Source organism: Triticum urartu, chromosome 1A (genome assembly GCF_056163025.1).
Source record: "Triticum urartu cultivar PI428250 chromosome 1A, HENAU_Tu73, whole genome shotgun sequence".
Lineage (NCBI taxonomy): Eukaryota > Viridiplantae > Streptophyta > Magnoliopsida > Poales > Poaceae > Triticum > Triticum urartu.
In genome coordinates, this window is record NC_141873.1 from 580,223,593 (window position 1) to 580,235,510 (window position 11,918).

The window sequence follows — 11,918 nt, forward strand, 5'->3', positions numbered from 1 at the left end:
CAATAGACAGTTCATATGTAAAAATAACCAACTTTTAAAGTTTCAAAAGCAAAAAATGCTGCTTCAACAAATGGTTCATATATAAAAAAATTACATCAGCGCCTTCTGAAAATGTAGAATACAACACTTCGTGATGCAAATTTGCATCACGAGATACATCTGATGTAAAACCACGGCCCCCCGCAGAAGCACCAACCGCCTGTTCATTTCAACTTTCCGCCCGCCCATGACCCACCTGTCCCCCCCCCCCCCCCCCCCCCGGTCGTCCGCCGCCACCATGGCCGAAATCGACGACCCCCCCTGCCGCCGCCGCCGCTGCGGCGAACTCACCCTCCGCGACCACGCCCATGTCGGCGCCCCCTGCCCGTCGGCCCGGATTCGCTCCGCCCTGGGCAGTCGCCACCCCACCGACGGCTCCTACGAAGGCGACGAAGGCACGAGGCGGAGGCGAACGACCGGCGAATCGCGGCAGCAGCCCGGCCGAAAGTATGGCTCGACCGGCCAAAATCTCGAAGGCAGCCGCGGCGGCTCGGGCCGACGATTCGCAGCCACAGCCGGTAGCGTCCTCCAGCGGCCAAGGAGTCGTTCCTTGACCTCTGCCGGCCGTGGAGGAAGATGTGGCCACACCGACGGCCACCGCCTCCAACATGTTCGATGATATGTCGCAAAGGTAAAAATAATTCTTTTGTGCTCTCGTTTGTTGTTTCAAATTGAATGTGATGTTGAATGTTTGTACGTCCAATTGTAGTCTTGATGATGAAGCTTTCATGCACGCGACAAATGTGGCAAATGATGATTATGTGTTACACGAGTATGTGTCACAAGAATATGAAACCCAATATGGTGATGATAATCTTGACATGGACGATAAGGGCTTTGTTGAGAAGGAAAGAAGTGGAAATTATACCAATGCGTAGGATGTGTTGATATGCACCGCATGAAAGAAAGTCTCTCAAGATGCATCCCTTGGAAGCGACCAAACGGTAAACACCTATTGGCAACGCATCAAGGATTACTTTGATGAGTGCAACACAAGTGGTCACTTCCGTTCGAGCGATATTGAAGAAGCCGATGATGATGATCGTACCATGGTTCACAACGCCGGTGGTGTTGATGGCCGGCATGAATGATATTCCTGTGCATTTTAATTTGTAGGGCGAAAAACTTTGATTGGGACGATGCACTTTTGGTAGAGGGATTTGAAACTATGATGATGATGCATTTTAATTTAAAATTTTAAGTGATATTTCAATGCAAAATCGCGGTTGTACAACGGCTGAACAGCAACCACGTGACCGGCGGCCGATTTTACATTTTCGTTTTAGACTGTCTGTTAGAGTTACTCTTTTACATCTTCGTTTTGGATCATTTGTTGGAGTTAAGCCTCTTTCGGAGATGTAAAAAGCACTTTTTAGTGCTTCAAAATTTTACATCACCGATATGGAGCACTAAAATATAATCATCTATTCAAGATGCTCTTAGTTATATGCTTTGACACATATATGTGCCGGAGAGAGAAAAATGTTCCCCATTATCTCTTTTGGCCGTCTTCTTCCTTGGCCCGCCTCCAAATATCTCTACATTAGTCGACATCCTATCCGCCATTAGTAGACGCTCCGGCTAGAGGATAGCCGCCGGCCCCCATTGTTCCACCAATCCTATCCGCCATTAGTAGACGCTCCGGCTAGAGTACGTCCTTAGCATTGCCCATGAGCTCGTACTGCATGGTTGGCATCCGTCCAGTTGCATGCATGTTTGTCCGATCCTTCGACTCCTCTCGTGGCGGAGACGCCATCAGGGGTAGCCCGACCCACAAGGCCTTCATACGCCGACGAAGACAGGCCCATGTAAAATCATGCAATATGGGCCGACCTCTTTGGCTCAGCAGGATTTTAAATCAACGCTGATCGCGTCTCCATTAATCCTGCCGATCTGGGCGGGGTCGCCATTGGGCGCGGCGGAGACGCCGCAACAGCCGCGAAAGAGCGGACGTCGCCGACAGCAGGAGTTGAAGACGTCGCTGGCAGGGAGGACGTTGACGATGAGGTCGCTGACGAGTTGGAGGAAACTGGCGGCTCGCGGGAAGCATATGACGAACGCACTGTTGAAGCATATGCGGTAGCCCGACCACAAGGCCTTCATACGCCGACGTAGATAGGCACATGTAAAATCATCCCATCCCTTGACTCAGCAGGATTATGAATCGGTACTGATCGCGTCTCCGTCAATCCCGCCGATCTGAGCGACAGTACCGGCGCTGGAGAGCCACCACGATCCACTGCGGACACGTGTTGGCAGCCGCGCGCCAAGAACTGGCCCAACACAGGCGATGGCGTGATCCGGCGCGGCGGCAGGGGGCCTCTCCATGTGCCCATTCGAGGAGCGCGTGACACCCTCAAGCCAGACGACGAGGATGGAGTACTCCGGCGTGGTGGCGCAGTCGTCGTTGATCCAATCGGTGGTGTATCCCTTGACTGATCCTTCGTCCCATCTACCATGGCATCGATTTGAACCCTGCAAGACATCAATTCCATACTTGTGTGGCCCGAGGTGGTCTCCGACGGCGAGGACGATCGTCTCTCCCAGAATCGCGATGCCAGAGTTGGAAACCTGGCATCTTCCCAAAATTCCTGCACGATCTTGGCCTCCGTCTTCCTTCTCCGGCGAACCACCGGGGTCCACTCCGTAGATGTCTCACCATCGACTAACACATCCATCGCCATCCTGATCCCAACGGCCGGCGTGCCCTCCTCATCGGAAGAACCATAATCCGAGTCGAGGCACGAGAACTGAGATCCACTGGAACCCCCTGGCTTGGAGGACGACGCCACTGAGGGCAGGGGAGACCGGATCGCCAGCGTTAGGCGGTGACTGCGAGTCACCATCCCTTGTATCCCTTCCAGTGCACACAGGGATAAATCGGCCGGGATAAAGAAGGAACCGACCAAATGACCAATCGCTTGCGAAGCGCCTTTCAGTTTACTACTATAGACGATCTTTACTTTGCATGGGACACTTCTCTATTGTTGGATGATCGTCTAATCATTGTACGTCGAGTAGCAGCAAGCGAGAGAGCTTCAGCGACTGATTAACCCACAATTACCACTCAAGTGATTTGAAAACATAACGCCAGCAAGTATGCAGAGGGCCCTTGCCCCCCCTCCCTCCCCCGCCACTTCAAAGGCTGTCCCCTTCAGATAATTACCACTCAGCTGAAGGTCTTCAAGTGAGCTCAAGTTTTCCAACTGTGGAGGAAACATGCCATATATACTGTTGTGCTCAAGGTTGAGATATTTGAGGTTGGTTGCGCCACAAGCCCAGTTAACAGTGTCGAACTGCATTTGAACTGAACTGGAAGAGATGTCGATGATCTTGAGCCTGGTGAGGTTCGAGCGGGGCACAAAATGGCCTGTGAGGTTCGATATGTGACTGTGATACCTGCTTTGATGGATAGCAGGGTTTCCCTCTCCCTTGCGATGCATTCTCCTCCATCATGTGTCCCCCATGTATCTGTCTTGGGCCACCCTATTGTGGTTTCTGTGAGCAGGGGCAGGAAGAATGCAAGTGCAAAGCATGGTGGGTTTGGATCTGAAATGTGTCTCATTGCTGAACTTCATTGTTATAGGAGCGGTGTGAATGATGAGAGGTATTATCGCAGTCAAGATGCAGTGGCCCGCGGTCAAACCAAATCGATGTTGGAACGTAGAAGAAAAAGAAAGTGTTCAGCACTTGGCGGGATTGACCGCATCAACATGGACGAAAGAGAATCTAAAGGGGCAATTTCTTCTTCGCACCGCTTCGGTCCAGTGTGATTACTTCTCTGTCATGCTAGTGCTGGTGGAGTCAAAATAGAGAAGAAAGAAAATGATCTAACGAGACATTTTTCATTTCCGAATTGCTTTAGTTCAGTTTTATTACTCTGTCATACTAGAGTTAGTGGAGTTAATGACCAGCTGTTCATGAAGTACAGTTTAGTCTGTATCTGCAGTTTTTGCAATTCCCACTGTGTGTGTACCTGTGTGTGTAACATGATTCATCATAAAGTTAGTCTGTTGATGAATAGAAAAAGTTATTTCATCACCTTAAATTCTGTAGTACGATGTACTACAAAACCTCTCGCTATGTATCACTGACGCGCAGAATAATAGTCGTCTGAGTCATTCCTGACTGCAGCGCCAAAGAAAAAGAAAAACAAGATACTGGAAAATAATGGGCCAAAAAAATTTAGGGAGGAAATAGAATTGTTGCTGCCCAGGATCGAACTGGAGACCTTCAGTGTGTAAGACTGACGTGATAACCACTACACCACAGCAACTGCTTATTTGTTTCTAATTAACACCATAATTGTACGGCAAGTGTTATTATTACATTCCTAGCCTCCTTACGGTTGGTATCATCGTCCTGTTATCTTCAGCGTGATAACATTACGCACCAAACCAACTTTTATCATTGTTTGTCTAAATCATCATTGTTAATAATAACTTGTACTCCCTTCAGTCCATATTAATTGCCAACAATAAATATGGGTCAAAGGGAGTGTCATTTTTTCACAAAGAAGGCGTATACTATACTGAGTTAGGATGGCTCAGCCACCTTCCCACCTGATCTAAGAGATCCACCCTTCCACTGCCCCTTGTTATAGCCCCATCATCCATGATGGTGGAGCGATGGTGGACTGTGCTGGTGCTCGCATGAGAGGAGAGATGATACGAGGCGAGGTTGGAGGAGGGAGAACGTAGAGGTCGAGCATAGCAGAATTTGAAGGTGAGAATGGATGCATTATTGGATATGGGTGGGTAGGGCGATTTTTTTGGGTGGGTTAGAGTAATCAGAGGATGCGTTTGGCTGAAGATGTCATATAAATGGGTTTGGACCGCTCAATTTTTTTTGGATGGAACCATTCAATTCAATTGTTTGGATGTATATAAGAGATGAACTAATTATTTGGGATGGAACCACCAGTCATGCTCACGTGATCATGCATGCAATGGGTGGCCATATGATTCGGCCGATTTCTTGGGGTGGAATGATTCAGCTCTTCAAAGCATATTCTTTTTTTTAGTGGAACCATTCAAGTGTTTTATAACCAAACATGTCTAGTTTTTGAACGACCCCAACCCTTCCCTGGCCACCCTTGCAACCAAACGCGCCCTAGAATAACTAAAGTTTGGGTGCTATTTATAAGAACTATATAATTTATGCCCACACTATATGATCATCGATGTGATCTGATGGAGAGACGATGTTGCTCCTGTTCTTCCCTACACCCCCAAGGATATAGAGTTCGCCCAACACAACATTATTACCAGAGACTCACGCTACCAGACCGGCCAAGGTATTGTCTTTGCTCAGATGTGTGACAAGATGAGGAGCGGATGTCGACTGGATTTTCAGTTGCTATTTATGTAGATTAGTAGTCTTAAAGAAAGATAACTTGGCCAAGTATAGATTGGATGGTATTAAGTGATGTTATCGTGATGGGTGGCACAATGTGGCACATCTTTCTCTCATGTCCGCCCTCACATTTTTTGCGGCCGACTTTTCATGTTGGCTTCAATATACCTTTAAAAACGGGTGCCTCAATATGTTTGGGAACTAGCTAACTAAATGGGGTTAGTGCTGGGAGGCTCAGATCCGAGTGAGAGTGTGCCATTATATTAGGTTATATGGAATTGTCAAAATGATCGATATTGTTTCTAACCGTATTAGGCCTTGTACAATGCAAAGACGGTTAGAAGAGGTGCTTAGAGAAATAAAGCAATCTTTCTTTAAGCATTGGCGCTTATTTGTAGGGATAAATGCTTAATTATGCGTCTCTCCTAGAGAAATAGGCACGTGTGCTTTAGAAAACCTTGGTTTATTTTTTTAAGCATCCCCATAAGCATCTAACATTGTACGAGGCCTTAGAGTTTTCAACTTCTTGTAGGCCACATATCGAGTCCATGCATGATGCTCACTTCAACATCAACATGTGTAGGCGTGGGAGACTTTGTCTTATGGTGCAACCACCAGGAGACGATACATATGATATATTCAAACAATATAAATGATGGTCTAGCAATATGGTTAGTAGAGCATAAGTATGAAATTTTTTGTTGTTGGTCCGTGATTTCCTTTCAATGCATTAGTTCAATTTAATCTCGATCACAAATATGTTCGCGTGCGCACCTAAAGGATAGAACGTAACAAAGAAAGCAGAACTAAAGCTAGTTTATTAATGGAGAGAAAAATAATAATTTAATCAATCATTTCGGCCTGCTATATTATCATTGACATGCAGAAAAAAGCCAGATGACTGGGGCAAAAATATAGGGAAAAGAAAAAAGGAAATGCTGCTGCCCAGGATCGAACTGGAGACCTTCAGTGTGTAAGACTGACGTGATAACCACTACACCACAGCAGCTGTTGTGTCTATTTGTAATTAGCACCTTAATTGTACGGCAACCATTATTATTTCGTTCCGAGCCTACACCGGTTATCTTCAGCACTGAATGTTCAGGTCACACTTCTCACGGATCTGTCTTGGCGAAGCTCAACCCTTACCTCAGGAGTCCGGGATCCGGGAAGGTAAAGCCGATAGTCGACCCAAAGGGTTACAGAGGCAATTTCTTACCTTGAGACAGGGAGAGCCTCCAGCAAAGTACTGGAGGGTTAGTTATTTTACCTATTCCGTTTAGAGTGAACAACCCAAAGGCCCAGAGTGAAAGTTCATTTCAGGTACAGCTCATAGAACTACAAGAGATATACATTGTGCCCAACCATGTTTGATTTCAACGAGCATACAGTGCGAAGCGATTGCTCTCTGTTCATGAGGTTTATGTAAACTACGGAATCGGGAGTTGGGTTGGGATGGCATGCCTACTGCTTTGGAGCCAATCTGATTGGGCAGATTGCAAACGCCATGAGGCGTGCCGCAAAGGCCAGCGAAAACCGCTCATCCTCCGTCAGTGCCCTCTCTATCACCTTAACAACAGATGGATCCTGCCATGAGAGGGATCACATTTTATTATCATATAATACAGATGTCTACACAAACATGTGCATTAGAAAAGCAGGCATGGTTTGATCGAGAAATGAAACTATGAGGATATCTGTCTAATTAGCGTAAAAATAGGCAGGTTGTGTACCTTTATCTGCAATTGGCTGGGAGCAGGACGAATCCGGGCGATGTCACCGACTCTGATCACATTGTTGACGTTTCCGTGTTCATCTGTCTCTGACGGCAACGAACTCGAGTGCCTCCAATTACCCCCAACTATGAACTTGTAGTAGTACCTGAACCAGTATGGGTTAGTTACTTGTGGATAACTCTAAAGTATCACACGAAAATTGATCATAAGTTGAACCAAGATAGAAAGATGGCATCTCTCTGCAATATTCTCGTATAATACCAACTCCAAGGCACTGATGAATCTCGTTACTGATTTTTTTTTCAGAATCAAATAATCGACAGCTTACTTTCCATGTCGAAGTCGAACTTCAGCTTCATATCTGGATCCACCCTTGTGGTTGCACTTTAATTTGTCTTTCCAGTTACTTGTAAAATCCCCCACCAATTCCACGTCCTCACCCTGGAGAAAATGCATAGCATTCAATTCCGTCAGGTTAGTGATTATCAAGAGGAAGATAGAAATTAACCCAATAATTTCACACCAAAAGCACTGCTCAATGATACATTCCGGATACTTTTTTTAGGGAACATTCTGGATACATTCTGTCATGAACGAACTTACCTCCCGACCATTGTTCCAAACAAAGCACACTGAATGTGTAGGAGTGCCATCATGTCTTCCATTTTCAACTAATGCAATGAGATCCCAAGTTGCCCAAACAATTGCAGCTCTGTGTATTCAAATGAAACTTTAAGCTCCCAAAACAATAGCCACAGTAACCAAGACAGTGGAAATAAGAACCAGACTGCTCTTATTTGTTGGGTTAATTCCCTAAAATTAAGAAAACTATGTCATATAAAACTACCTGTCAGGTCTACATGAATGCAACCCAGTGATGAACTTGTGAGCAATATGAAGAGGTGTATCTTGAACCCAATGTAGATATGCAATCACACATGCTGGTGATCTATCATATCCAGTGGTACAAGTCACATATATACGGTAGTTCTTCCTTATTAGGCGCAAAAGAAGACCAACAGAAAAAGGAAGCTTCTTTCTCAGGTCCATGGAATCCACCTCTCTGAAAACAATAAAAATAGAGGGCATCTATAGTTCAATGACAATCAGATTCCAACAATAAAAATAGAAGTGCCAACTATATAGCAGTGATGTTTATTTCCTAAACAGGAAAGTGCAACAGTTATCAAACAGAAGGGATACTATAGAGATAATGCTGAACATTACATACTATACTAGCAGGTATCTACATAACCCTACTTACTGTAACTACAAAATAAAGGAAGAATAAATATCTCTTTTAACAGGAAAAAGACTGCTGCTAATCATTAAGATGTTATTCTGACAACAAGAATAAATATTTCTTTTACTCAGTGATATTATAATATATTTAAGCACGTCCACTGTTGCTACTGCAAGGCACTCTAATCAACTAAGTTTTTCATTCTGATATACTAGTGAGAAAAATAAAATCCTACCGGATAGGGTAGTTAATCATCAAGATGTTGTTCTGACGACAAGAATCGTTGATTGCCTCGGAATTTATTCCCCAATTAATGCGCTCACTTTCACTTTGGAAATTCAGGACAGCAGTAATACCCTGGTGCCTTTTAAAATATCAGAAACTTAACTGAATGGTAAAAGGCCAGGTACAAATTGAACAAATAAGATTTCTGTTCATTGTGCTATGTCAGTGAACCTACCACCGTCTCTGATAACATCTTCACATCCTTTTGTGTTTGTATGCATGATCCAACATATATTTGCTCAGTAATCTGTGACAAAATACATCGAATATTCAAAGATTGCTATGCTGATTGACAGACTAGTCCTAAAATCTTGAAAGGAAATGCATAGCACCTTCATCACTTCATGTAGTATACATAGCAAAAGAAGAAGAGGATAAAGAATTATTTACCGACCTTGCTGTATTGCATACCAAGTGAATGATTATAGTACAGTTCACCTTTAGCACGGTCTAGGGCTTTAATGTACTCCTCCAAAGGAAAACTACCATGTGCCCATTCAGCATCCATGTCATCCTCATCAGAGTAAAAGCCAACAATCTCACTCATCCAATTTGCAAGGTTCGTACTCTTCCTATTGAGTCCATCTTTCTCACTAGATAAAAGCGCCCATCCTTGGGAACTTAGTAGCCTTGGGGAAAATACAGCAAAACCAGATTTCCCATTTCGTGGAGATGATTTATTCAGCTTTGAGGACAACATAGCACTATTCCAGGTCGGAAGAGAAACCCTCCCTCTGTTAAATAGGATATGATAATCTTCATTTTGATGCAACTGGTGTATTGGATAAGGCACAACTGGCCTTTCAAGGACAAGATTGCATGGTCCTGACTTTTGTTTTAGAACCATCCTGCAGATACATTACAGAAAACATACCAAACAAATAAGTGCAAGTTCAAACTTCTAAGAGTGACCACTAGTTACATCCTACTTTCAGAGATTCAACATTAGTAAGTTTAATTAAGGATGTTGAAACCACTAGTGTTTCGATGGAATGGTACAGTTGGAGCATGCACAATGCAAAGTGCTTGTGTGCGACTCAGTTTCGCCACATCATTACTCACCTACAAATCCTATCTCCTACAATGCAAGCATCTCTTTGTAGGTGCTTAGATGATTTATTAAATATCAACTGGTACTAGTTAAATGCATAAGTGCCTCCGAAGCATGGGTGCCTAATCAACCACTCATCCTTTATAATAAAAAACTCCTTCAAATGCGAATTGCTGCTAAGATGCGCTCCTTTTTAAGATGGAGAGAGTATTATGGTTAAAGTATGCCCGCACGACATAGTTTTGAGATGCCATACAGTTATGAGTTGACACCACATATTTTGCTCTAGGTTGCAACAGATATACAGGATAACATAGGTAATATCAAAAAGAAAACCTCTTATCTAGCACAACGATTTTTCTATGATACTTGAAGAATACAAAGAAGGTTTCAGCAATAGAAACTTTACTAGTGCCATACTCCGTGTCACCTAGGTCTTTTATGCTAACAAGACCCTCATTGTGGACAGTGCCTGCCTTCTTGAGAGTGTCCCCAACCATTATGATCCGCGACTTCTCTGCATTTCCCTGCAGCAGCACACAACAGTTAGTAAATTTGCAAAAACCTTCCAAATCAGAAATGGTCATAGCACACAGTTCAGAGAGATAGCTCATTCACAAAGATAAATGCAAAGAAACAGCTCAGCTCTGCTCATTCTCATTCTCAAAAAAAAAAAAGCTCTGCTATTTTGGCAAGTTGGCAGTATTCTGTCAGTAATCAGTATCCCTCTAGCGTAGATTAGTGGCAATTCGAGTGGTAAAGATCAACTGAAGGGAAGTGAGGAACAGAAAGAATAACGTTACAAGGTAGAAGCTTTACCCCTCTCTTGAGAGAGTGCACGAAGACGCGGCCGTCGACGGCGAGCGCGAAGCGGAGGCCGAGCGGGCGGTCGACGGCGACCATGTACTCGTTGAGGTTCATCCTCCCCGCCGCCGCTGCGGGACCCTCCTCCTCCGTGGCTGCCACGACGGTCAGCCGCCTCCTCCCACCACTGCGCCTTCTTGAAGAGGAGGCGGCGTGGACCCTGAACACCGGCGGCGGCAGCCGCGCCGCTGACCCGGCTCTGACGCGACCCCGTGGGGTGAGAAGGGCAATGCTTGAAGGGGGCATGAGGCTGAGCGCCATGATTTTGGGATTGGATCGAGCGGCGGTGCTGATCGGGGGCGGAATGCCGGAGCGGAGCGGAGCGGCGCGGGATCAGAGGGGCATGGGGATGGGAAGTGTGTGGAAAGAAACTGTAAGCGGAAGCAAAGGGAAGAGTACCACGTGCAGACATGGGAGACATGCTCCCATGCTCCCGGGCCATCTCGGCCGTTGAATCTCTCCCATGCTCTCGGGTTAGATCCTAGGGGCTGTTTGGATTGAAGCCCGCAGACGCCTAGCCAAAATATTGGCGTTGACTGAAGGCTGGGCATCTATTTGGTTAATGGCCAACTATTTGGCACGCCCACACTGCATGGGCTGCTGCAGTTCATTTTCTTGCCAATTCATGGGCGAGCTCAGGGCGGCCGGATGGTGCGCCAATATTTTGGCATGCCAACGAATTGGTAGGGCCAGCTGGGGCTCAATCCAAACAGCCCCTTAGATTCAATGGCCTTGTAGGGAGCTGTTTAGTAAAATAAACCAAGTTTTTTAAGTACCGGTGCTTATTTACGAGAGAAGTGTCTAATTAAACATTTATTCTCTATAGCAGAATCCCTAACGTCACGTACCCATTAGGGTTTCCTTCTCCTAGGCGACGGCCGAGGAGACCGTGGGAACACGGCGAGACTAGATCCGATCCCGATCGGGCTTCTAGTCCGGCAGGGTTCTCTTGATCCAGAAGGGCAGAGCAAGGAGGGACAACAACCCTAGGCGGGAAGATCATGGCAAGCGCGGACTTGTCCACATCTAGGGTCAATGGGCGGAAGACGGTGGAGCGAGAGGGAGGGAAGAGGAAGGGAAAGGGAGACCCGGGGTCGGAAGGTTCGATGGATGGAGCCAGGGTGTTGCATGAAGATTCGTTGAATGATAAGCTTAAGTATATGAATCTCAGGGGGGAGGAGGAAGACGTGGTACTAGATGAAGATCTGGAAGAGCTAGAGAAGGATGCTGAATTCATGGCGTTGGCTAGGGTCCATACAAACAAAAAGTTCAGTCATGGTTCCTTCTACAACAATATGAGATCGGCGTGGAACCTGGAGCAAGAAGTGGAGTTTAGAGCAATTGA

General features: G+C 45.6%; 1 protein-coding gene and 2 non-coding genes across 3 annotated transcripts; all 3 read right to left on the minus strand.

Moving 5' to 3' along the window:
• Window positions 1–4,242: 4,242 nt before the first annotated feature.
• On the minus strand, window positions 4,243–4,315 carry TRNAV-UAC (transfer RNA valine (anticodon UAC)). Its single transcript has one exon. It is a non-coding gene; the product is annotated as a tRNA-Val (tRNA).
• Window positions 4,316–6,330: 2,015 nt separating this feature from the next.
• On the minus strand, window positions 6,331–6,403 carry TRNAV-UAC (transfer RNA valine (anticodon UAC)). The gene has a single exon. It is a non-coding gene; the product is annotated as a tRNA-Val (tRNA).
• A 219-nt stretch (window positions 6,404–6,622) lies between these two features.
• LOC147993016 (phosphoglucan phosphatase LSF1, chloroplastic) lies at window positions 6,623–10,953 on the minus strand. Its single transcript, XM_087533133.1, has 10 exons — window positions 10,529–10,953; window positions 10,130–10,236; window positions 9,053–9,506; window positions 8,834–8,905; window positions 8,609–8,730; window positions 7,978–8,193; window positions 7,734–7,842; window positions 7,459–7,571; window positions 7,128–7,275; window positions 6,623–6,981 (listed from the first exon to the last, which is right to left on the minus strand). Exons 1-10 carry the CDS (start codon window positions 10,832–10,834, stop codon window positions 6,859–6,861), a joined length of 1,770 nt encoding a protein of 589 aa, XP_087389259.1. The 5' UTR covers window positions 10,835–10,953; the 3' UTR covers window positions 6,623–6,858.
• Between the last annotated feature and the right edge of the window lie 965 nt (window positions 10,954–11,918).

Bases quoted from the DNA above. Each gene is read 5' to 3' on its own strand.
- LOC147993016 (XM_087533133.1), bottom strand. From the start codon at position 10,834: ATGGCGCTCAGCCTCATGCCCCCTTCAAGCATTGCCCTTCTCACCCCA. The intron at 7,572-7,733 runs GTAAGTTCGTTC...CATTTTCTCCAG, and splicing joins TTTGGAACAATGGTCGGGAG to GGTGAGGACGTGGAATTGGT. The intron at 6,982-7,127 runs GTACACAACCTG...CTCTCATGGCAG, and splicing joins CCAGCCAATTGCAGATAAAG to GATCCATCTGTTGTTAAGGT.